Source organism: Meles meles, chromosome 7, assembly GCF_922984935.1.
Source record: "Meles meles chromosome 7, mMelMel3.1 paternal haplotype, whole genome shotgun sequence".
NCBI classification, from domain to species: Eukaryota; Metazoa; Chordata; class Mammalia; order Carnivora; family Mustelidae; genus Meles; species Meles meles.
The window spans coordinates 77,582,748-77,609,855 of NC_060072.1; the positions used below are offsets into that span (position 1 = coordinate 77,582,748).

Sequence of the window (27,108 nt, forward strand, 5' to 3'; positions counted from 1 at the left end):
TTGAATGGTTCAATTCAGTATACCTATATATATATATATATATTTTTTTTTTAAGATTTTATTTATTTATTTGACAGAGAGAGATCATAAGTAGGCAAAGAGAGAGAGAGAGAGAGAGATAGAGAGAGGAGGAAGCAGGCTTCCTGCCGGGCAGAGAGCCCGATGCGGGACTTGATCCCAGGACTCCGGGATCATGACCTGAGCTGAAGGCAGAGGCTTAACCCACTAAGCCACCTAGGCGCCCTACCTATATATTAAGAACAGAATATATACTATACTTCATCATTCATTTTTGTTGATGACATCTATCTAAGCCATCCATTTAACTTACCACATTTTCTAAGAATTCAGCTACCATATTGAGGCCATAATCACTATCTTTCTAAACCTATATACCCTGGGGGGTGGGGGGGGGGAATGTTGCTTTTAGAGTGTGTGTGTGTGTGTGTGTGTGTGTGTGTGTAACCACTCTAAAAAAAGACATCTAGTATTTTGGCATTTTCTTGATCTAAAGGTGTGGTTCCTCTGTGATGAGGTGGCTATGATTTGTTTCTATGTATTGACTTATCCTGCTGATAAATAGTGTAGTTTCATTCTATATTTAAATTACAGATCAGTACTAACCAATAGAAACAATGTGAGCAATATTATACTTGACTCTAAATTTTTTAGTAGCCACATTTTTAAAAAGGAAAATAAGTGAAATTAATTTTAATAATATTTTATTTAACTCAATGTACCAAAATATCACTTTAATGTGCAATCAATACAAAGATTATTGATATATTTGCATTCATTTTTCTTACTTAATCTTTGAAATTCAATGTATATATTACAGTTATATATGTCAAGTATGATGCTAAATTTTTATCAGAAACACTCTATCAGTATCTAGATTTTATAAATGATACAGCTGAAAAAGTAGATCCATATAACCAACTTGTTTCAAGAATATTCAAAACTGGGGCACCTGAGTGGCTCAGTGGGATAAGCCTCTGCCTTCGGCTCAGGTCATGATCTTAGGGTCCTGGGGTAGAGCCCCACATCAGCTCTCTGCTCAGTGGGAGACTACTTCCCCCTATCTCTCTGCCTTCCTCTCTGCCTACTTGTGATCTCTCTCTCTCTCTGTCAAATAAATAAAATCTTTTTTAAAATTAAAAAAAAAGAATATTCAAAAGTTATCCAAAAACGGGGTGCCTAGATGGCTCAGTCAGTTAGGCATCAGATTGTTGATTTTGGCCAGGGTCATTATCTTATGGTCGTGGGATAGAGCCCCTTATCAGGCTTCCTTGCTCAAAAGGAAGTCTACTAGATATTCTTGCTCTTCCTCTCCCACAGCCTCCCCATCTCTCTCTCTCTCTCTAATAAGTGAATAAATCTTAAAAAAAAAAAAAAAGTTATCCCAAAACTAAATCAAGGACCAGTTTTTAAGTTTAAAATTAAATTGATTAAAATTAAATAAAATGATAAATTGAGTTCCTCAGTGGCATTAATCAAATTCAAATGCTCCACAGCCATATGGGTTGAATAGTAGGGTTGTTATCTGAATCCATATCCAACCCAATGAAAGATACCCTGCAAAACACCTAAAATATGCCCTGCCAAAGGCATTTTCAGAAATTGAATAAAAAATATTCTCCCTAAATAAGAAACTTTCTTTTGAACTTCTATTCCCCAAAGTTGTAGATGATCCATGCACTTATTTTGAGAAATCTTAAAATAGAGTCATCAGCCTTAACACTCTCTACATCTAACAAAACAAAAGAACCTTTAGGACACTTTCTGCATTTCACAGTGGAGTCAATCCCCTATACCTGTTATTACATTATTCAGTGAAGAGGAAAGCAGATCAAATGCCTCTGCTGATTTGTTTCAATGTGTTGATTTACTTATTCTGCTGCTAAAGCCTGTCACAAATTAGGGTCAGATTGGAGAACACTGTAAAGATTAAAGAGAATCTGAAGAAATAATTTTAATAAGTTCAGGTCCTCTCTTCCTGAGTTTTATCTTTTCTAGCAATAACAAGCTATACATAAATTATCAAAGCCACTCATTTGTAACTGAACTAGTATAGAACCAGGAAAAGGCAACTGACTTTAAATAAAGTTTTGTGAAGTATGTTCTTTCCTTTCACCTATGCAGGTTTAATGGTTAAGAATTTGTCTGGGTTGGAACACTGGTTCCATCACTAGCTACTAGTTTAACTTTAAGCAGGTCACTTAATATTTCCGAGTCTCAACTGTAAAATGGTCATAATAACAGAACCTAAATCAAAGATTGTTATGGGGAATAAATGAGATTTTCCATGATATAAAACATCTTAACAGCACTGACTCTTAGCACATGACATGTATCTAACAATGACTGCTGAGAATCAGAATAATCAGAGATGAGGATACACTTTCAACAAATATTTGTTGAAAATATATGTCTCCAAGCACTTTCTAAATACCAAAGTGCTATAAAAACATAAGCTATTATTACCCTATGCAAAATAAGTTTGGGGAGTGGATCTATTCAGTGTATTTAATGAAAAAAGAAAAAAGGACCTTTACAGTGCAGCTTACCAAGTTCTGTTAATATTTTTATAAACCTTTCCCCAAAAGACCCACACTTATGACTTAAAAAGTATAAGCATAATCAAATATAAGTCATTTATAAATATATTTTATTCATAAATCAAACAGAAATTATTTATCTGCCAACAATACTTTAGGGTCATCCATGACTCTGCTCACCTTCAGTGTAAGCAGTATCAGATTTAATAGCACAGCAAATAAACTGCCGTATGATATTCTAGAGAATTCACAGATAAAAATCTTAAATCTTTAAAAATGATTTCTCTCACAGCCTAATTTTCAATTTTCATTACTATTTTACGCTCCTTCTGCACCTCCTTTGACTGGATCCACTAACAAAACTACCACTTACTGGGTTTCTGCTATGGTACAGTTACTAAAGAGTATTAAAAGGCCAAAAGAGAGGTAGTAGTAGTAATTAGGAGAAACAAACTAATCCAACAATTGGATAAGTAGCCTCCCCCCCAAAAATTAAACCAAATTAAAACTTCAAAAGCTTTATAACAAGTGATTCTAGACAGTCATAAAACTGTCACCTCCAAGGGTAAAAAAAAAAAAAAAATCTTTAAAATTCATCTTATTCTGTGGCTCCTGGCTGGCTCAGTTGGAAAAGCATGACTCTTTTAAAGGGGAGGGGGTTGGGGGGGGTTGTGAGTTGGAGCCCAATGTTGGCTGTAGGCATCACTTAAATAAATAAACTTAAAAAAAAATTCACGTTATTCTTAAAATTGATTAAAGATACAAAGTGTATAAAACTGCCATTTCTATGCCTAATCAAGATTTGCTACTAAAATAATAATGCTGACATGACAGGTTTGTTAAAATACCTTTCGAGAAAGGCTACATGAGTGGAGGATTTTTTTCTTTTTTCATTAATTTCACATTTCTCCAAGGACACTGTTTTCATAATCCTTAAAAGTATAAAGAGAAGCAGATTCATAGCAGACCCTCAGAGAGCTGTGAAAGCAACGCACTTATTCTACCATGAACGGTTCATTAATATTTCAGTGATGATGTTGCAATTTTCCATAAGCAACTGTCAGAGCGCTGCTTCTTGACAGGTATCAAAACAGTCTAAGTTACATTCAAGACTCGTGTACCTGGCTTTGACCAAAACACAATTCTGATGTATCCGGTATTTCAAAACTCACACCCAGGCATGTATAATTTTATATTGTATCCACCCTGCCTAACCTCAGGATGTTTCACCCAGTTACCCATTTAACCCTTCCACTTGCTGAAGAGTTTCTTCCTTCTACAGACCTATCACCAGGGAATCGAATTCTTAAGGAGAATTCCCATCCCAGTGCCTAAGAGGCCAGATGTGTCTCCTACACCCATACGCTTGTGCTCCGTTTGTCCCTGTGATGCTTCACGAGACTTCCATTTGCACAGGCATCTAGAACCCTGCGTGGGGAAGCGCTGTCAGTCTGATGCTTTGTCTCCTGCCTCAGAAGGCCTGAGGTGCTTGTACACATATGACAGACACTCTCTAAATAATCGAAAGAACACCACAGCCCAGCAGGGAGACAGCTCCTCCCGGCAAAGCCGGCCAGGCCATCGCCCAAGGCGGCCCCACCTGAGGCGATTGTTCCTCGGGTGCGAGACCAGGCGGGGGCGGGGGCGGGCGCCGACCGCTTGCACCTCGGAGGAGTCCGGGCGCCCCAGGGACCCGGCGTCGCGCAGCCGCCGGCTACCTGCAAACGCCACCCGGAGGCGGGCGGCAGGGTCTCTCCGGCAGCACCCGGCCGCGCGCGGCAGCCGGCCGGGAGCCGCTGCCTCAGCTTACCCAGCCGCCAGCTTCCCGCCCGACCCGTCCCCTCAGATTTCCACACCACAGTAGCCGCCGCTCGCGACCGGAGCGCGTCCTCCCCCGGCGCCCTAAGCCCGCCGCCAGCCCGCAGTCCACCCGCCGCCGCCGCCGTGTCGGTCCTCACCTGACAGCCACCCGCACCGAGCTCTCGTCCGGGGCACCCCACATGCTGGCGGCTGGCGAAAAGCGGGGCCGCTGGGCCTCTGCACCGCAGAGCTGAGGCACCGCCGGCGGTGCGGCGCTCGGGCTCAGCAGACTGGAGCGGCAGGGGGCGGCCGGCTCACCTCCGCCGCGCTCCAGCCATGTTGGGCGACTGAATGGAAAGGTGGCGGCGGCGCTGAGGCAGGAGGAGGAGGTGATTCACGACTGGCGGACGCCCGCCCCTTCTCCCCCGCTCACCCCCCAGGATCTGGGGCGGGGACGAGGCGCGCTTGAATGGCAACCGCGGCGGCAGCGGAGCCAGCAGGCCGCCCGCGGCTTCCTGACGGCCGGTAAGTGCGCCCTGCCCCCTCCGGTGGGGACGCGGCCTGCTGGCTGCCGGGCCGAACACTCCACGCCCGCCTGGGCGCTCAGGGCTGCGGGCCCCGCACTGCGTCAGCGGCGGCCGCACAGCCCGGCCCCAGCGCGCACTCCCCGGGCCCGCGCCCCGCCCTGCCCTCGGCGGGCACTGCCTGGCGCTGCTGGGCAGAGAGACGCGAGGGGGAGGGATGCCGGCCGCGCGCTGCCCACGCCCGAGGGCGGCGAGCCCGTGCGCCCTTCCAGGTTCTTCTGTGAGAACGCGGCGGCGGGTGCTCGCCCTGCTGCCTGCGTCCTTTCTAAAATCGGAGCTCGGTGCACGAGCGCAGCGCTAGGAACCAGTCCGCTGCCACTGTGGTTCGGCTTTGTTTCCACCCTTGGGCTTGTTGTCCTCTCTCCAGCATGGACTTTGACCCCGTTCCCCAGCGCCCCGGCTGATCGCCCTCCCTCCCTGGAGTCAGTCAGTCGTGCTAAACCGGCTCCCTGGTTTGGCCACTGTCCGGGCAGCTGGGCTGTTCAGCGGTGCATCGCCCGTTTACCAGCCCACACAGAACATGGAAACGATTTACTCCGAGGCTCCTGAATGCGTTTCTGTGAAGTCATTTTGTACACTGGTAAATGAACTGCACCCTGGTACTGCCAAGCGTTCCCAGCCCTGAATATCCACCAAGACCTGCTCTGTAGTAAATCCTCACAAACGGATTTTTTTTTTTCCTTCCTGGCCTTCAGAAGGCACCTCCCGATCCCGGGATTCTATCAACATCGAACCATTGTGGTGTCTGCTTGTGACTATTGTGCTTCCACATGCCTTTAGACAGCTCTGTGGCAACAGCCTTTATGAGTTTCACCACAGAGTATCTTTTGTGGACTGCCGCATACATTTCTCTAAATAAGCATGTGGGTTCATACAAAACAGGGTAGATTAAATGGCACCATCCAAATAAAGACACAGGCCCCCAGGTACTGACACCCTACATGTGCACACCTAAGCATTCTAAACAGCAGAGATCCCGCAGAGTGGGTCGGACACACTCTGGGACACACAAGAAGTGTTTAATGGTCTTAAATGGAGGCCGGTGTGATATATAATTATATTCGTTTAAAAGGTATCTTGTCCTTGAACCCCATACCCCTGGGTCTCAACAGACATGTGACCAGGAGATAAAGAGAGCAGAGACCGTGAGTATCCTTCTGTAGACCAAATTAGTGGCCAAGCTGTCTGGCCGCCCCCTAGAGAGCCTCCCCTCAGTATTTATCTATGAACAAATCAGCACCATTTCCTCCAGCCCTAACTGGGTGGCTCTGGATGGGCCTCCTTCCTTCTTGGATTGATAAAAGCTGCAAGGAAGGCAAGTAAAGACAAGCAAATTTATCAAGAAAACTAAAGTGAAATACATATAATTTAAGACCTTTTTAAAAAAATCTTATTTAAAATAGCACCAGTATATGTATGTCTCAGTAGGAGATGTCATGAACACAATTGCTACCAGGCAACAACCAGGCAAGTCACTTAAGTGTGTCTGAGCAGGCAGAGTGAGGAAAGATAAAACAGAACACACAGCCCCTTACAAAGGCAGCGGCCATGCTCAGCTTTGGCTCACTGGAATGCAGACCCATTGCTACCAAGCTTTTTATTTGTATGTTTGTTATTTCTCAAGAGAGAGAAAAATCAGACCTTTATGTGAAAACTCCTTAGTTCACAGCATCAACAACTAATTCAGCACCATATTTACATAGCATGCAAACCAATCAAAATATGTATCCACCCAGCTTCAGTTCCAAGCCATAGGTTGGAATTGCTGACCAAAACATTAGCACCAATAATAGCTGTGGCTTTGTACATGATTTCAGGGGAAAACTGTATAAAAATTCAGATTTCCTCTGATGACTAAGTAGTTTTCTGTCAAGTTTCAAAATTTGTAAATTAATTATCTATTTTGTATTCACTTCAGATTCTTTTATAGCTGCTATAACCCTTTTCCTTACTGCTTACCAAATTAGTTATCTTAAGCTGAAGAAAACGGCAAGGAAAAAGCTTTTTATCAGAAGAGTAGTTTAAATCCTACTCCAATTATTCAGTCAACAAATATTTAATAAATGACTGCTATATGCCAGCAATGTTGGACACTAGTGATGTGGAGAGAATTAAGGCTGTCAGGGTCTACAAGGAGCTTACAGTATAGTTCAAGATGACAAATTTAGAAATCCATTAGTGCAATAATAGAAATTGTAACAAGAGTATGATGAATTCTGTCTGGAAGAGTGAGGAATTCTTCAGGTATACACCACTCAGGATGATCTTCTTGAGTCCACTCTTCCTCACACTGCAGAAAGTGATCTTTTAAAACCTAAGTCATTAAGTCATTTATATCATTCCTCTGACTGAAACCTTCCAATAGCTACCTAACAGAAATGGAGTAAATTCTCCTAGACTTTAGGATACTTCACACTCCGGCCTCTCCAGATTCTAACCTTTTTTTTTTTTTTTTTAATTAATTGGTTGTTGTTTTTCATTTGTTCTGTTTTGTTTTTTAAGTAATCTCTATGCCCAACATGGAGCTCTGAACTCACAACCCCTGAGATCAAGAATCTCATGCTCTACTGACTGAGCCTCCTAGCACTCCTAGCCTTATCTTTTGCTACTCCAAGTCTTAACCACTACTTTGTGATGGTACTGGCCTTCATTCTATTTCTTCAACACATAAAAGTTCTTTCCTGCCTTAGGGACTTTGCACTAGCCATTGCCTCTACCTGGAATGCTCTTTCCCCAAATTTTTCCATGGTGGGCTCCCCTTGGTCTTTTAGGTATCAACTTAAATTCCTCTCCTCTCCTCAGAGAGGTCTCTCCTGATCATTCAGTCAGAGGCAGCACCCCTACAAGGGCCAGCTGCATGATTTGCATGCCCTGTGCAAAATGAAAATGCAGGGTGTCTTGTTAGAAAAGTAATATAAAAAAAGAGAAAAAAAAAAGAAAAAGAAAAGCCGTATAAAAATCCTGTTAAAGATGCTAAAATATAAAGCTTTTCAGATTCAAACTCTCTCACTCAACTTGTCATGATTTTTTTATTTGCTATTTAGTGTTATTTCCCATTAAGAAAAATTAAAATTTTTAATTATTAGCATTAGTTTTACCACTCATCTTTAAATTGTACATGCCGGGGCACCTGGGTGGCTCAGTGGATTAAGCCACTGCCTTTGGCTCAGGTCATGATCTCAGGGTCCTGGGATCGAGCCCCACATTGGGCTCTCTGCTCCGCAGGAAGCCTGCTTCCTCCTCTCTCTCTGCCTCCCTCTCTGCCTACTTGTGATCTCTCTCTGTCAAATAAATAAATAAAATCTTAAAAAAAAAATTTAAATTGTACATGCCAGTTTTAAATATGAATAAAGAGCAATTAACTCATGTGGAATTATCGAAATGATATAATTCCTACTGTGTAGTACATATATGCATGTGAATTTCACTCTTAACTGTGAAAAAATTGCACAAAACTAACTCAACTTTTTTTAATTCACTTCTTGATTCATCTACATATTACTAACACTTTCTACCTTTGGCTTACAGATGAGTAAGGAAGAATTGAAAGGAAGAGGAACCACCTTTCCCTGTCTTTGCCTTTCCTTTTACATCATCATTAGTGGTTAACTACAGGGAAGTGATGACTAAGAAAGGGTAAGATAGAGTTCTTTGGTAGTGTGTTTCTTAGAATGCCATTGCTTTCTTTTTTTATTTGAAGCAAGTTCTGGTTTGAGGGAAGGATAGCCTCTCCAGGTGTCAACATCCCTGCTTAGTCACACAGCACGTTTACCTCACATTCCCACTGGCTTTGAATCTCGCTGAACTGCCACACGTTGTGGATCAACCAGAAGTCTTTGTTCACAGGGCATCACAAAAACTATATGACAATAGTGTGACAAGGAATGAAGGACATGGATATTGCCCTATGTCCTCTACTAACTCACATGTGCCAGTGTTTTATCAGACCTCCCTCACAAAACGCAAATCTAAAGACAAAATTATTAAGTATTTTAAGACAGTGATAGTAGAGCATTAAACTAAGAGCAGGGCCTCTGTAATCCCAGGGCCCTATGTGACTGCACTAACCTTTCATCCATGAAGCCAGCACTGTGAACCTCCAGTTATTCACTATTATATCACTATTTTATTTCTTCATAGCCCTTTTTACTAGGTGATATTTTCTTGTTAATAATCTTACTAATATTCTGATTATAGTCTGCCTCCCTCTATTTGAGGATTAGCTTCAAAATAGCAGAGATCTTGGGGCGCCTGGGTGGTTCAGTGGGTTAAAGATGCTGCTTTGGGCTCAGGTCATGATCCCAGGGTCCTGGGATCGAGCCCCACATTGGGCTCTCTGCTCAGCAGAGAGCCTGCTTCCTCCTCTCTGCCTGCCCCTCTGCCTACTTGTGATCTCTGTCTGTCAAATAAATAAATAAAAATCTTTAACAAAAAATAGCAGAGATCTTTTGTTTTATTCACTCATGTATTTGTAGCTCCTAGAACAGTGTTTGCCACATAATGCAGATAGTTATAGATAAGCCGAAGGACATAGTGACAAGATATGGGAGCTTTCTAAGTCTCAGCTTTTTATATGTAAGTAATGTATTTTTCACCTTACAGAGTTGTTTTGGAAATTGACAGGGCTTGGCTTATTATTTGTTAATCCCAGCACTAACTCATATTAAGTATCCCATAAAACTAGCTAATTTTTTTGTAAATGTCTCAGTAATACATAGTGTTTTAAAATGCTACAGTTTAAGATGCTACAGTTGCACTTGTCTAAGGTATACTTTGAAGAAAGATCAATTCTAGCACACCCTAAACAGACAGCCAAAAAGAAGCTTCAACATGCATTAGGGCACTATCTCCCCAGTTTTTTCCCCTCGGGGCCCTCTACCCAGTGTTTTTCTGGTTTCCACATTCTAATCAGTCATTAAAAGTTATTTGCCTCTTCCCTTTTGCTGCTAGCAGAAAAGATTAAAAGAAAAATTTCTGATTACAACTTTTTGTGCAAACAACCGGCTTTGGAAGAGCATGCCTAGACAGCCATCTCCTCAGAAATCTTTTTTTTTAAAAAGTTTCTGGAAAACTAACCCTTAAAACCACAATCAGAAATATCAATTTTCTTTCAGTGATTCTTTTCGTTTTATATGTTTTCCTCATTAATAACAATGAAAAAGCATTTATAGGACCCTTCTACCATGCCAGTGTAATGTGCGAAGTGACTAACATGCATTATTTCACGTAAGTCTCTCCTTTCTAGAAGTTGGGTACAATTATTACTTCCATATAACATATAAGAAAACAGAAGCCTTCCCAAAAACATCTACCTGTCAAAATCTTATCTTTATTTCCGGCCTCACTCGAAATTCACCTTTCTTCAACCTATTCCTGATTTCACTCTGCCTCTGGACCAGATGTATGATTTTTTTTATTCTTTTAAATCTTCATCACATTTCATTAATGCCTTTGTTATTATTGTAATGATCACTTTCTAACTCCTCAACTAGACTGTAAATTATTAAAGGGCAGAATTTGTGGAAAATTCAAGAGTGCAGCCAGAACTTATTTGTTGAACAAATAAGTGAATCCCAGAAGAAGGGCATGCTATGCTTTGATGTCAACACAGAACAAATTTTCATTGTACATAGTCTGCCGCCTACCAGTTATAGTTCTCAAAGAGACTATTTGCACACCATAGTATCTAATAAAGGTGGCATTCAACCTATCAGGAAGGAAACCAGAGTACCTCAGGTTCTGTAAACCTGCAAATGTAAGCTAGGCTCCAATAGTTTTGGAGATGGAGAACATTTTACAATTCTAGTCCACTCCTTTCATTTTACAGACAGGTAAATAGTTCAGGAGAGGAGAATTAATCACCGCCAAGAGCTCCCACCCGCTGCCTCTACTCTGTTTCTCCCTACCCCTACCTACATACCCTGCCCCAGTACACACACATACTAAGCAGTTGGCAGAGTTCAAATAAAATCTATGTATTTCCACTCCCTGTTCCAAATTTTTTGTTCTTCATTGTTAATTTCATTATACATTTTATTCTTTAGGCTTAGAAAACTTCGGCCTGCACTGAAAGTATTTACATATGAAGAATATATACTGCAAACTAACCCGAGGTGAGCTTAAATACTCATAGCAGTAGTTTACCTTAATGATAAAAGCAGTTTGTTAACATTTTGTAAATTTATTTTTTAATGACTCATAACATTACTAGAAAAATCAAAATTTTAACCAAATACCCATTTTCTTCACATTTTTCTCATTTATGTTTATTTTGAATATTGGTGTGAGTCATTTCTGGGTGGAGTGACTTTTTTTATTACTGGAAATTCTTAAAATAACAATCACTTTTATAAAAATAGTGAAATTATTATTCTAAGGAAAAATAATAGCAAGTATCTAAATTTCTATTCATTAAGAAGAGATAATTAGGTAAAAATTAAATTTCAGGGATGCCTGGGTGGCACAGGGGGTTGGGCATCTGCCTTTGGCTCCAGTCATTGTCCCAGGATCTAGTCCCATATCAGGGTCCCTGCTCAGTGGGGAGCCTGCTTCTCTCTCTCCCTCTGCTTGCCTCTCCCCGCTGCTTGTGCTTTGTATCTCTCTCTTTCTCTCTGACAAATAAATAAAATCTTTTTTTTTTAAGTTAAATTTCAGTGTTCAAGCTTAAAATTACAGTTTTGAAATCTAAAACTGACTATAAGGGTTTGGACCTGGATTCCAAATCTAAGGGGAATTCACAGATTAAAAATTTCTCTCCACTGCTTTGGACTTTTGTTGAGTTTGCAGCTTATGCATATTGCACACAGCTTGATTACCCCAAAGTACTGGCCCAGTTAATTGCATTCAAATGCAAATTACAGCTATTAAGTCATGCTTGTCTTGAGCCAAAGTTGTGAGCCAAGTTTGTTAAGAGGAGTGTGTTTTTTTTCTAACTGTGCAGGACTGAACTTGATAAGCCTTTTGGAATACTCATTCATTCTTTCTGTTTTTTTATTTTGGAATATTATAGAACTGAATCACTGAAAAATAATTTTATTATTTATTTTTAATTAAGAACATTTCACCATTTACTAACCTTCCTCTTTTATTTATTCATCAATAACACCACTTTTTTCATATCTGTTAACTGAATTTCATTTTTTAACATTTTATTTATTTATTTATTTACTTAGAGAGAGAGAGCACGCCCATGAGCGGGGTTGGGGGTAGGTTGGGGAAGGTGGCCTTTTTTGTTACCTCCACATAGATATTTTTCAAATTCTCATGGCTCTGGATACCCTGAAACCAAGATTAATGAAGCTCTAGATTTTTCATTCTTACTCTATTTTAGAAAACCTATAGCAAAATATGAAGTTAAAGTTAATTATAATCTAAAACTATATGACAAATATTTTACCAACTTCTGCAATGACCATGTGATTTATCTCTCCTCAAAACAACAACAACACAATAGCCACATTACAGAAGAGAATACAAAGCCTTTGCATTCTAGAGGTGCCTGGGTGTAGAGAGAGAGAGGAAGGGAAGCAGGATCCCCACGGAGCAGATAGCCCGATGCAGGGCTCCATCCCAGGACCCTGGGATCATGACCTGAGCCGAAGGCAGAGGCCTTAACCCACTGAGCCACCCAGGCGCCCCCGTCAAATAAACTTTTTTTAAAAAGCCTTTACATTCTAGATCTCTCAGTTTTCCTTATACAGATATCCATTTGATAGAATCAGTGCTTTTTAAGTGAAAACATACAGGTTATTTTTGTAAGATGCTTTATGTAGATCAGTATGTAACTTGGTTCTCATTTCCTTGATCTGATCTAGAACAGTGATTTCATAGTAGGCCACCAAGAAAGGCCCCCAGACAAAAGGAATTGGTTACATTTGTATTTGTTTTATGACCCTAAGCTACTCCTCCAATTTTTGTAGAAGTCCAAAGGGAAATAGGAAAATAGTTATTAGGAACTATTTCTGATAGGAAAATAGTTGTTCAACTCACTTTTTTGTCCAAATAATCTCAAAATGAGTATTTAAAGGACTTCTTTCTACTTCTGACATTGATAATAAAGATTAAAACAGAGATATGGACACACTAAGCTGTCAGTGGGCAGTAGATTAGCAAAAGATAGTGGCAGCACCTAAACACACTTGCTTATGTATATACCACAAAGAAGGTGTGTTTCAACACCAATGAGAAATAAGGTGGGTGGAATCTTGAAAGCAGAGGATTCAGATTGAAAAAATAAAATATAGGAAACCATTTAAACTTTGTGAGTAAAAGAGTGATAAGACAAAGGCAGTATTTAAAAATAGGTAAAGTAAAATAACATTTTAAAAAGGGTTGAGTCTGGTTCAGATCTGTGAGAGAACTGGAGAGACTCAGTGGGGCAATCATGTCATACTAATTTACTTATAACATGGTAAGGGTCTAAATGAGGCATCTTAATAGACCATGGTGAAAATGAAGAAGTAGGACTTATAAATGAAAGACATTCTTAAGGAGAATTAATGGGATTTAGCCTAATGGGAGAAGAACGATAGGGGATTAAGATATTAAACTTCCTGTCATTGAAAACATTCAGGCTTAGCTAGAAAAGCTTTTGATGATGACACCATGAAAAAGACGCAAGCATCAACTGTAGAGAACACAGGGGAAATATAATCTAAAAGGTGTTGGAGGCTCTCTTTCTTTCTCTCTCTGACAAATAAATAAATAAAATCTTTAAAAAAAAAAAAAGATCTTAGAGGGTCCTTCCAATCAGAGATTATGAATTTATAAAGTGGTTTTCAAAAATATCTCTAAATCCAGCAATTGAAAGAATAGTACTATTAACTGAAACAGGCAAGTTGAGTAGAAGGAAGGGAGAGTTAATTTGGTAGAACAGGAACAGCGAAGGAAAACTGGGGTTGAAGCAATGTAATAAAATAAAAGTAGTTTCTCAAAGGGTGGGTAAAACATGAGTATCAAGGCACTGGAGCGACCAAAGGGAATGAGGACAAAAGAAGAATCAACAGGTCTATCAGATCAACACAACTAATTGTAACTACAGAGAGTAGTTGTGGTAGGACAAGGAAAAGAAAAGCTTGGTGTCCAGGGAACTAAAAATTAGTGGTGCCTAAAATTAATAGGCAAATTTTAGGAACTAAAAATTAGGCAAAGGGATAATTTACTCCTTTGAGAAGTTCATAATGACGGTGCAAAAGGGTTCAACCTAAATTCCCTTTCCACTTGTAAATCATTACATACGTTTGACAAATGTTTTAGTGCCTAAATGACACCATATTTAAGCTACTTTCATCGCCTTATCTCCATTCTACCCCTTGTTTATTTGAAAGAAATTCTATCCAATCTTGGAAGTGTTCTTAGACTCTTTCCTTTTCCTTTTTTTTTTTTTTTAAGATTTTATTTTTAAGTAATCTGTACACCCAACGTGGGGGTCAAACTCACAACCCCGAGATCAAGAGTCACATGCTCTACTGATTGAGCCAGCCAGGCACCCCTAGACTCTTTTCTTTATGCCCTCACACTTAGGTTAGACCACGGCTTCTTTGATACACTTACATTGTACATAGGCATAATTAAGGTTATTAATTTACTTCAAATGTATCTGTTTTAAAGATGTCTTTCCCACTAGATTGTAAGCTATTGTAAAGTAGATACTGGGGCGCCTGTGTGGTTCAGTGACTTAAGCATCTGCCCTCAGCTCCGGTCATGATCCCGGGGTCCTGGGATCAAGCCCCATGTTGGGCTCCCTGCTCAGCAGAGAGTCTCCCTTTCCCTTTGTCCCGCCCCCAGCTCCTACTCTCTCTTTCTCCTCTCTCTCTCTCTCCCTCTCTCTTAAAGTATTTTTTTAAAAAGGTAGTTACCATATCTTATTCACTATATTTGCCTCTCCAAACAATGCTTATCATTTGATAGTTTGTAAATGTTTATATTCTGTCAACATTGTCCTTGAATTCCAAATAGCAATTAAGAGTTAACTGTGCTGTTGTTCTTGCCCCCCCCCCCCCAAACCCCATACTCTCTATTTCTAGACCACTAATTCAGATGGCTGTATTTTAAACTTCTTTACAGGCCTTCACTTCCTTGTTTCTAAATCTTGAAACTCCTAAGTCATGGGGCCAGGTCCCCTTTCCTTGCTTTTTCACACTTTCCCCCCATGGCTTAAATTCAATCTAGGTGACTTACTACTCATTCATGCAACCATTTATTCAATAACTGTGTGCAAACATTGTTTTAGGCATTGGAGATACAGCAGAAAACAAAATAGGCAAAAGTTTTTGCCCTCCTAGGGCTTACATTTTTAGGTGAGAGAAAGATAAACAATATAAGTAAAACGTAATACATGCTTGATGGTGATTAATGCTAAAAAACAAAACAAAACAAAACAAAAAAAGGAGCATACCCAATGCTTGAATGGTAGGAATGTTTTGTATTTTAAAGAAAACAATCAGTGGCACCTGGATGGCTCAGTGGATTAAGCCTCTGCTTTCTGCTCAGGTCATGATCTCCAGGTCCTGGGATCCAGCCCCACATTGGGCTCTCTGCTCAGCAGGGAGCCTGCTTCCCCCCCTCTCTCTGCCTGCCATTCTGTCTCCTTGTGATCTTTCTCTCTGTGTCAAGTAAATAAATAAAATTTTTTTTAAAAATAAAGAAAACAATCAGAAAAAGTCTTAATGAATAGGCATCCCTGAGAAAGACCTGAAAGAAGTGAAGGAATGAGTCATGGGGAAACTGGAGGAAAAGCATCCCTGGCAGAGGGAAGAGCAAATGCAAAAAATTTCAGGTCCAAATATGCCTGACCCTGTCTAAGGAACAACAAAGTGGGCAACATGGCTGGAGCTAAGTAAGCCAGGAAGAAATCAGTGAGAGATGATATTAGAGAGGTCGAAGGGAGGGGCCCCAAGCATCTGACTCTTGATTTAGGCTCAGGTCATGATCTCAAGGTCCTGAGATCAGGCCCCATATAAGGCTCCCTGCTGATTGTGGAGCCTGTTCAAGAGTCCCTCTTCCCTTTCTTCTGCCCCTCTTCACCCCATATTCTCTCTCTCTCTCTCCCTCTCTAAAAAAGATAAAATAATAAGTTATGGTTTAAACAAATTTTAAAGTTATCTATAAAGATTACTTTAATCTTTAACCTGGGGCTCAAACTCAACCCCAATATTAAGAGTCACATGCTGTACTGACTCAGCCAGCCAGGTGCTCCTAAAAATAAGTTATGTGGGTGCCCGGGTGGCTTAGTGGGTTAAGCCTCTGCCTTTGGCTCAGGTCATGATTTCAGGGTCCTGGGATCAAGCCCCATATCAGGCTCTCTGCTTGGCGGGGAGCCTGCTTCCCCCTCTCTCTGCTTGCATCTCTGCCTACTTGTGACCTCTGTCTGTCAAAGAAATAAATAAAAGCTTTAAAAAATAAAAAAATTAAATAAAAATAAGTTACGATTTTTGAAAGAACATAAAGCTTCAGTAAAATTTTTGAAGTGCCCACATATTTTAGCTAAATATTGAAATATAATGGTATGTGTGCCTGGGTGGCTCAGTGGGTTAAGCCTCTGCTTTCTGCTCAGGTCATGATCTCCAGGTCCTGGGATCGATCCCCTGGGATCCAGCTCTCTGCTCAGTGGGGAGCCTGCTTCTCCTTCTGTCTCTGCCTGCCTCTCTGCCTACTTGTGATCTCTCTCTGTGTCAAATAAATAAATAAAATCTTAAAATATATATATAATGATATAAACTATATAAGACATAAATCAAAGAAAACTATTAACTCAAACATCAAACAATTGTCAGAGCTATTGTATTTTCTTCCCAAATAGTATCTCTGACTCCGGTCTGCTTTTCTTAAATTCATCCCAGAATCAGCATCTAAGCACCAGAACACCTACCAAATTATTTATAATTTATTCTTTTTTATAATTTATAATTTATTTTTTATTATTTTTATTATTTATTTATTTATTTATTTATTATTAATTTATAATTTGTTCTATTTATAATTTATTCTTTATTATAATTATAATTTATTCTTTTTATATCATTAAGATTTTAGAAATATTTATCGGAGTGTTGGGTTAAAAAAACTATTTAGTGAATGTATAAAATCAAAATATTAATAGGGTCATGAGCTATATACACATGCATTTTTCTAAAAAAATACTTCCAAAACAATCTGTTTTTTATTACTTGTATTAACCTGAAAAGAATTTCACAGAATAGTCTGGTTTCTGAGTTAAAATCAAAGAATAGTTTGATATTTGTGTTTCTAAGACGCCCAGTTGCCATCTCCATACCTGAAATTCTGTGTCCTTTTCAATATTTCTTTACCCTTATAACAGTTTAAACCTTCTGCACAAATTTACTTTCACCTAGATCTCATTCGTAATCCTTGTTCTTTATCAAATCCATGTCTTCATTTTTTATTAAAACGAAAATTTTTAATTTTAATTCCAGTATAATTAATTGAGCGTTACATCCGTTTCAGGTTTTCTTTACATTACTCAGTGCTCATCATGATAAGAACACTCTTTTTTTTTTTTTTTTAGCTATTATTTATTTATTTATTTGATAGAGACAAGAGAGGGAACACAACCAGGGGGAATGGGAGAGGGAGAAGCAGACTTCCCACTGATCAGGGAGCCTGACACAGGGCTAGATCCCACAGTCCCGGGGATCATGACCTGAGCTGAAGCAGAGACTTAACAACTGAGACACCCAAGTTGCCCATGATAAGCATACTCTTAATCCCCACTCCCTATTTCACACATCCTCCCACCCACTTCCCCTCTGGTAGCCATCAGTTTGTTCTCTATAGTCAGGAGTCTCTTTTTCAGGTTGTCTTCTTTTTTAATTTGTTCATTTGTTTGGTTTCTTAAATTCAACGTATGAGTGAAATCATATAGTAAAAATCCATGTCTTCTTGACATATTCTGTTCTTTCATTTCTACTTGGCTAAAAATTCCACACATTCGACTCTAACCTCCAGCAAGTCATGGATCAGGTATCTTGTACACTACTTTGTGCCCAATGCCTATTATGTGCAATGGCACAAAGTATATGCTTAGTAAATATTCAGTGAGCAAAAGGACCAATGAATGGTACTTTCAAATGTTAAAGAACATGAACTTCAGCTGAGGAAACACTAGCTGCTCTCATGGAACATAGCTTTATCAGGTAAGTTGCACTAGTTTTTACTGCACATGTGGGATATGTAGATGTGCCCACGGGTTTTATTTTGATCCTGCTATATTTAAATTTGGGAAACAAGGGGTGCCTGGGTGGCTCAGTGGGGTAAAGCCTCTGCCTTCAGCTCCGGTCATGATCCCAGGGTCCTGGGATTGAGCCCCACATCAGGCTCTCTGCTCAGCGAGGAGCCTGCTTCCTCCTCTATCTCTCTCTGCCTGCCTCTCTGCCTACTTGTGATCTCTGTCTGTCAAATAAATAAATAAAATCTTTAAAAAAAAGAAAAGAAAGAAAGAAAGAAAACATTCCTAAAAAAAAAAATTGGGGAAACAATTCAGCATAACATACAAAAAAGGGTTGAAAAGTTTCACCACACCAAATCCCTATCATATTCTGACCTGAGAGTTTAGATTTAAAGGCAAATGCTAAATATAAGTAAATATAAGTAAAACTTATATTTACAGAAAAAAGAGTGCTAATATTTGAACCATAATGTGTTACTATTTTTTGTTGCTCCTTATGTCTCCCTGTACTCCTCATTAATGCATATGTGTTGCTTTCATTTGGCAACAGCATACATCAATAATAGTATTTTCTAATTATTTTAATTTCTTAATGAATCTAAATGCCAAATTAGTTTGTTTTGTTTTTACTGGTGGGTGGAGTGATTTTAAAATATAATATCTTTACAGGCAGGGGCTCCTTCCCTCCCTGTGGGACTCCATGCCTGAGGTGGAGGCAAGGCCAGGATGGCAGTGCCCAGACTATGGACATGAGGCCCTTCCTGTGTCACCAGAGTGACACAGCATGAATCAGATGCTAGAGGAGATTGATATTGAGATGGGAATCCAGTTGGTAACTTTGAATGTCAGTGGCTATGATGCTCCTTAATATCCCAGCCTTAATGGGCACTATGCTCTATTTCATTTCTGCTAGAAAGTGGAGCCAAGTAGCAGTCCCAAATCAATAAGGTGATGCTGTCTACACCGGGCCAGCTACTGTAGGCACACTGATATAGCACAGCTTCTGCTTTCTTCTGAGCTAACCTCAGGGTGCAGATGATAGCAGCATTTCCAGCCTGCATGAAGTTTCTCAGAAGATTCAATAGGCCATTTATTCCCCCCTTTGAAATCAACCCAGCCCTGAAGGCTGTCTGAGGTAGAAAGTTATGACCAACAGGTGACCCACTGCCCTATAAGAATGACTGTTATGGACTGAAAGTTTATAACCCCCATCCTCCCCACCAACTACATATGTTGCAGTCCCACCCCTGCAGTGTGATAGCATTTATAGATGGGGACTTTGGAAGATTATTAGGTTTAGATGATGTTATGAGGGTGGGCCCCTCATGATGGTATTAGTGTCCTTATAAGAAAAGACATGACAGGTACCTGGGTGGCTCAGTCAGTTAAGTGTCCAACTCTTTTTTTTTTTTTTAAGATTTTATGTATTTATTTGAAAGAGAGAAATCACAAGTAGGCAGAGAGGCAGGCAGAGAGAGGGGAAGCAGGCTCCCTGCTGAGCAGAGAGCCCTGATGCAGGGCTTGATCCCAGGATTCTGAGATCATGACCTGAGCAGAAGGCAGAGGCTTAACCCACTGAGCCACTCATGCACCCCTAAGTGTCCACCTCTTGATCTCAATTCCAATTCGGGTCTTGTTCTCAACTCAGCTCTTGATCCCAGGTTCATGAGTTCAAGCCCCACTTTGGGCTCCACTTATGGAGCCTGCTTAAAAAAGAAAAGAAAAAAAGACACCAGCAAGCTTGCTCGCTCTCTCCCAGTGTAAACAGAGAAGTCAGATGAGCATACAGCAAGAAGGCAGCCAACTACAAGCCAGAAAGAGAGTTCTTATCCGTCACTCAAATTGGCCAGCACCTTGATCTTGGACTTTGCAGCTTCCAGAACAGTGAGAAATAAACTCTTGTTTAAACTTCCTAGTCCATGGTACTTTGTTATGGCAGCAAAGCCAAGGCAATGACCTTTAAGACCTGCTTGCCTACTTAATCATCACCCTCTCATATCCAGCTGTCTTTCAGTGGTACTCAGCTGGATGTCCACAACCCGTCAAGGTCAGTTTCCATATATAAGGTGGGAAAACCAAAGCCAAGAAAGAGATGATCAGATTATCTACCCTAATTTTTTAAAGAAGTGACTACAGAAGCAAGAGTGTAGATTTGGAAGGATGGGGAGTACAAGTGCTCAAGCCTAGATAGATGACCAAATTCCAGATCATTCATGTGGAGATGCCTACCCATTTGGGGGGATGGGAGGAGACCACTCCCTCATCCCAGTCCTAAAAATTAATTCCTAACGTATTAAGTACCCACATATAAAAACCAAACTGTATAAATATATTGAAGAAAATGTAAAATATATGATACGAATTGAAAACCATGAAGGAAAAGCTTAACAGACTTAAGTACATAAAATTTTAAAGCTATAACCAGTCGCCTGGGTGGCTCAGTGGGGTAAAGCCTCTGCCTTTAGCTCGGGTCATGATCTCAGGGTCCTGGGATCGAGCCCCGCATTGGGCTCTCTGCTCAATAGGGAGCCTGCTTCCCTTCCTCTCTCTCTGCCTGCCTCTCTGTCTACTTGTGATCTCTGTCTGTCAAAGAAATAAATAAAATCTTTTAAAAAAATTTTTTAAAGCTATAACCAAAAACACACCTTGAACAAAATTAAAAGTAGCGACTAAAGAAAAATACTGCTATGTGTATTACAAAGGATTAGTACACACGGTGTATTATAAAACAGAAATCAATGTGAAAACATAAAACAGATCTTAAAAATGAGCAAAGGGTATGAACTGATCATTCACAGAACAGATAAAACAAAACAAAACAAACAAAAAAATCCGACAAAAGGTGTTCAACCTTACTGGTAATTAGGAAAAATGCAAAATAAAACAATACTAGATATTTTGTTGAAATAAGTTGAATAATAATTTCAAAAACAGTCAGTCAACAGCATTTTATACCCATCGGATTGTTAATAATAATAAAGATATTCTGATAGATTCTCAAGTGCCAACAACAGTTTGGTGCTCTATATAGGTCTTGCAATGTGCCAGGTACTCTTTTCAGCCCTCTGCATGTGTTACCTCACTTAATCCTCACAATAACCTTGTGGGTAGCTGCTATATTGTTATTCACATTTTACAATTGAACTGAAGGACAGCATAGTCTAGTGATATATACCAAGGTCCCACAATTAGTGATTCCCAAGTTAACACTTTTCTTTTTTCCTTTTTTTTTAAATTTAGATTTTATTTATTTATTTGACAGAGAGAGAGATCACAAATAGGCAAAGAGGCAGGCAGAGAGGAGAAGGGAGCAGCCTCCCTGCTGAGCAGAGAACCTGTGTGGGGCTCGATCCCAGGACCCTGAGACCATGACCTAAGCCGAAGGCAGAGGCTTAACCCACTGAGCCACACAGGCACCCCAGCACTTTTTTTTCTTAAGATTTTATTTATTTATTTATTTATTTATTTATTTATTTATTTATTTGACAGAGACAGAGAGCAAGCATAAGCACAAGCAGAGGGAGAGAGTGAAGCAGGCTCCCCCTCTGAGCAAGGAGCCAGACTTGGGGCTCAATGTGCTCCTCAATTCCAGGACCCTGGGATCATGACCTGAGCCAAAGTCAAATGCTTAAAGGATTGAGCCACCGAGGCGCCCTCGCCAAGTTAATGCTTTTAACAATTACACTATACTAGCTAAAAATTGGTAGCAACCTCTCTGATTGGCAATTTGGCTATAATGAAAATTTTTAAATGAACATAGACAGAAACAGAAACTGTATCATCTTGAATAGTCTGGGATATGGAATCTAAGTACACTTACGTTGGAGTCTGAATCCACTAATGCCTACTATCTAAGTATAAACAAGTCTCTTTATTTTTCTAAGTCCCAGAATTTTCATATTTAAAATGTCTATATAACTTTTCCTATGTAGGCATGTTGTGAGAATTAAAAGAGATGATATATATTAAAAACAATTTGCAAACAGAAAACACTTAAGATACTCTCATTTTACTGAATTTTTGCACTTTAAGGAAGCAGCTCTTCCTAGTGCTTCAGTTTTTGCATTTACTGAATAAAAATATTTCAGTGGAAAATTAGTATTCTTTCTGAATTTGATTAGCTCTGCAGTTTAAAAAAATGGTTTTAGAGCTAGTCATCAATATTTGTTGAGGTCAAAATACAAGACAAAGGATTCACTGGAGAAAGGAAGCTTCAGCTAAAACATACAAAGGATTCACAGTACTTTCCCTTCAGAGTTTACCATTTTCTTGGACTTCACAACATGCATGTGGACAAGAATTTAAATTTATTAAATGGTGCAGCAACATATAATGGAATTCACATTGAAACAGTACAAACCAAACACAAAATTATGGTAAAGTCCTTAAAAGCAGAAAGCTGATGGTGTCGGACAAGACCTAATTCAAAATCCTGGCTTCCTTCAGTTTTAGTGTAATAGAAATTATTCTATTTACCAGAAGGATTATCTTGAAGATTAAATTAATATAAGTAAAATGCTTAGCACACAGAGTGTCTGGCACAAGGTATAGGCATACCTTGGAGTTATTATGCATTCCAGACCACTGCAATAAAGCAAGTATTTTAATAAAGCAAGTGAAGTGAATTTTTTGTTTCCCAGTACTTACAAAAGTTGTGTTTACACTATGCTGTACTTCGTTAGCCGTGCAATCGCAGTATGCCTAAAAAAATGTACATACCTTCATTTAAAATACTTTTTTTGCTAAAAAATGCTAACCATCATCTCAGCTTTCATTGAGTTACACATACTCCCACTGCTGGTGGAGGGTCTTAGTGTTGCTGCAGTTTCTACATCAGCATTTGCTGCTTTACCTTGCATTTTTATGTTAGACATGGCTTCTTTCCTTAAACTTCATAAACCAACCTCTGCTAGCTTCCAGCTTTTCTTCTGCAGCTTTTAAAATAAAGATACAGGGGCGCCTGGGTGGCTCAGTTGTTTAAGCCTCTGCCTTCGGCTCAGGTCATGATCTCAGGGTCCTGGGATCAAGCCCCGCATCGGGCTTTCTGCTCAGTGGGGAGCCTGTTTCTCCCTCTCTCTCTGCCTGCCTCTCTGCCTACTTGTGATCTCTCTCTCTGTCAAATAAATAAATAAAATATTTAAAAAAAAAAAAAACAATAAAATAAAATAAAGATACATATTTTTTTTTAATTTTTTTTTTTTTAGAGAGAGAGAGAACAGAGGGAGAAGCAAAAGGGACAGGGACAAGCAGACTCTGTGCTGATCATGGAGCCCAAAAAGGGGGTTTAATCCTGTAACCCTGAGATCATGACCTGAGCTTAAATCAAGAGTTGGTCACTTACCCAACTGAGCCACCCAGGTGCCCCTCCTCTGCAGCTTCTTAACTCTCTCAGCCTTCAGAGCAGAGAATTGAAGAGTCAGGGTCTTGCTGTGGATTAGGCTTTGGCTTAAGGAAATGTTGTGGCTGATTTGATCTTTTATCCAGACCACTCAAACTTTCTCCATATCAGCAATAAGGCTGTTTCACTTCATATGATTCTCGTGTTCACTGAAGCAGCACTTTAAATTTTCTTCAAGAACTTTTCCATTGAGTTCACAACTTGGCCAACTGTTCAGCCCAAGGGGCCTGGCTTTCAGCCTGTCTTGGTTTTCGACATGCCTTCTTCACTGAGCTTAATCATTGCTAGCTATTTATTTAAAGTGAGAGATACTCGACTCTTTCTTTCCACTTGTGCATGGAGGCCATTGTAGGATTATCAATTGTCCTAATTTCAATTGTTGTGTCTCAGGGAATATGGAACAGTCAAAACACATGCTTTATTAAGTTTGCTGTCTTATATGGGTGTAGTTTTTCGGCATCCGAACACAATTACAATAGTAACAGCAGAGATCACTGATCATAGATCACCATAACAAATGTAATAATATAAAAGTTTGAAATATGGTTAGAATTACCAAAATGTGACACAGAGACATGAAGTGAGCAAATGCTGTTGGGAAAATGGCACCACTCGTCTTGGTTTTGATGCAGAATTGCCACAAATCTTCAATTTGTTAAAAAAAAATCTGTGAAGCACAATAAAGCAAGTACTCCTATAAGTTCTTTGTGCTATTATTTCTAGCTGCAAAGAGAAGTCAGAAATAAGAGAAGAATGAGCACTATTCAGAAAGTCAGGTAGTGATTCAGTAAAGTATAATGGCCGAAAAGATTTTTTCCAAGAAGTGTGTTTTAAACAGCTTTTATGAGAGAAAAAATAGAAATGGCATCTCAAGATACTCTTTGAGAATGGAAATTTTTACATGCTGGAACAAATGAATCTGAGTGTGGTGATTTAGCAGTCAAAATTTAAATGTGAGAATAGGACTTTTGAGATTGGATATATGAAAACGAAATTGTACTACTCTAGTTGTCCATTTACATCTAAATAGCCATGCAAAAGTTGTTATAAACTTTGTCACACTTTCAAAAGAGATTGGGAGACTTTCTTGTTAAAAAAAAAAATCAGGTTTTACACAGAAAAGGCAACTTTGATGCTTTCTATTATTAAATTGAGACATTTGTATCTAAAGGTGAAGTAGTAAGCAACGCCTCAACGGCAACCTAAATTTAAAGTTGCCTTTTATTTTTTTTAATTAATTGATTTTATTTTTTGAATAGTTTTGTGTTACAGAAAAATTGAGTGAAAAGTATAGAGTTCCCATATACCTCCACCGCCCTTCTCAGTTTCCCTTATTGTTAATATCTTGCATTAGTGTGGTACATTTGTTACAATCAATGAGCCAATATTGAGACGTTATTACTAAATGAAGTCTAGAATTCACATTAGGGATCACTCTTTGTATTGTACATTCTTGATTCTGATAAATGACATGTATCCACATGACAGTATCATTTAGAATAGTTTAACTGGCCTAAAAATCCCCCTCTTCACTTATTTATCCCTCCTTTCTTCTTCCTAACCCCTGGCAACTACTGATATTTTCAAACTGTCTCCATAGTTTTGCCTTTTCCATAAAATTGCTTTAAAAAAAAAAAGATTTACTTATTTATTTGAGAAAGACTATGAACAGGAGGGGCAGAGGGAGAGAAAAATCTCAAGCAGACTCCTCGCACAGTGTGGAACCTGACCAGGGCTTAATCTCATGACTCTGAGATCACAATCTGAGCTGAAACCAAGAGTCGGAAGCTTAACTAACTGTGCCACCCAGGCGCCCCCATAAAGTTGCCTTTTTTAAAGCAAAAATTTATCAGTCACATCTTGGCCAAGAAACCTATGAAATCAGCTACAAGCAGCACTGAACTGTTGGGAAATTATTTTATAAAGAACAAAAGTAGAGGTCAGTTAATACATAAGGAGAAATAGTATACGGCTGAATGAAATCATTGATGTGGACATCATTGAATGAAATTACAAACCAAATATTGGCATCTGTGTGGTACATATATGAGGGAGAAGAGCTTGACGATTTTATATTGTTACAGAAAATCTATGCCATTAATGGAGAGGTTTTCCTGTTGTAGAAAATATCCTTCAACATCTTTATGGTATGGGAGGTTTACCAGTGGAATAGAATTTTCAGTGCAGAACAGACATATTTTCTTTTCTTTTCTTTTCTTTTTTTTTTTTTTTTGAGATTTTGTTTATTTATTTGACACAGAGGGAGAGATCACAAGTAGGCAGAGAGGCAGGCAGAGGGTGGGGGAAGCAGGTTCCCCGCTGAGCAGAGAGCCTGGTGTGGACCCTGATCCCAGGACCCTGAGATCATGACCTGAGCTGAAGGCAAAGGCTTAACCCACTGAGCCACCCAGGTGCCCCAGAACAGACATATTTTCTAATTTGAAATCTCAGACACAAAATTTTTCCCATTTTCAATGCATTGGTTGACTCCCTTCAATTATTTATGTACAGGTATATTTCCCCCACTAGATTAGAGCTTGTCTTTGTGGGATTTATTTATCTTTACATTTCCCAGTGCTTAGCACGTAAGTAAACAGACCATAGGGGTGCTTAGGTTGCTCATTAGGTTAAGCGTCCACCTCTCAGCTCAGGTCGTGATCTCAGGTCCTGAGATCAAGCCCCACGTTGGGCTCCCTGCTTAGCAGAGAATCTGTTTCTCCCCCTCTCTCTGAGCCTTCTCCCAGTTTGTGTGCTCGCGCACTCTCTCTCTCTCTCTCTGTCTCAAATAATTTTTTAAAAATATTTTATTTATTTATTTGACAGAGAGAGATCACAACCAGGCAGAGAAGCAGGCAGAGAGAGGGGGAAAGCAGGCTCCCCACTGAGTAGGGAGCCCGACATGGGGCTCGATCCCAGGACCCTCGGACCATGACCCCAGCCGAAGGCAGAGGCTTAACCCACTGAGCCACCCTGGTGCCCCTCAAATAATTTTTTTTTTTTTAATGGACAAGAGCTACCTGCTAAATGAACTTTTATAAACAAAACCTATATTAAAAGTCTCCTTTCATTTCTCACAATTCTCAAGAAAACTCACCCATTTTTTAATAAATGTTAATTTTTTTAAAAGATTTTATTTATTTGACAGACAGAGATCACAAGTAGGCAGAGAGGCAGGTGGGGAGGGGGGGAGAAGCAGGCTCCCTGCTGAGCAGAGAGCCCGATGCGGGATTTGATGCCAAGACCCCGAGATCATGACCTGAGCCGAAGGCAGAGGCTTTAACCCACTTAGCCACTCAGGCGCCCCAATAAATGTTAATTTTTTAAAAGTCAAGTATTTTTCTTTCTTTTCTTTCTTTTTTTTTTTTTAGATTTTATTTATTCATTTGAGAGAGAGTGAGTGAGAGAGCCAGAGAGAGAGGGAGGGAAAATCTGAAGCAGATTCTGTGCTGGGTGCAGAACCCAACATGGGGCTCGATCTCATGACTGCAAGATCATGACCTGAGCCAAAACAAGAGTCAGGCACAACCAACTGAGCCACACAGGGACCACCCCCCACTCCAAATCAAGTATTTTTCTAGAGAT

General features: G+C 39.7%; 1 protein-coding gene across 13 annotated transcripts in view; it reads right to left on the reverse strand.

Moving 5' to 3' along the window:
- KIF21A (kinesin family member 21A) overlaps positions 1-4,895 on the reverse strand; it is a 152,546-nt gene extending 147,651 nt beyond the window's left edge. For 5 of the 13 annotated variants that reach the window (XM_046012028.1, XM_046012027.1, XM_046012025.1 and 2 more), the window contains exon 1: positions 4,517-4,892. In XM_046012028.1, the coding sequence (XP_045867984.1) occupies positions 4,517-4,560 (44 nt within the window). In that variant the 5' untranslated portion in view covers positions 4,561-4,892. Of the gene's footprint in view, positions 1-4,516 lie in introns of all 13 variants that reach the window. The other 8 variants (XM_046012022.1, XM_046012021.1, XM_046012020.1 and 5 more) reach the window with 4 other exon arrangements.
- Positions 4,896-27,108: the final 22,213 nt, after the last annotated feature.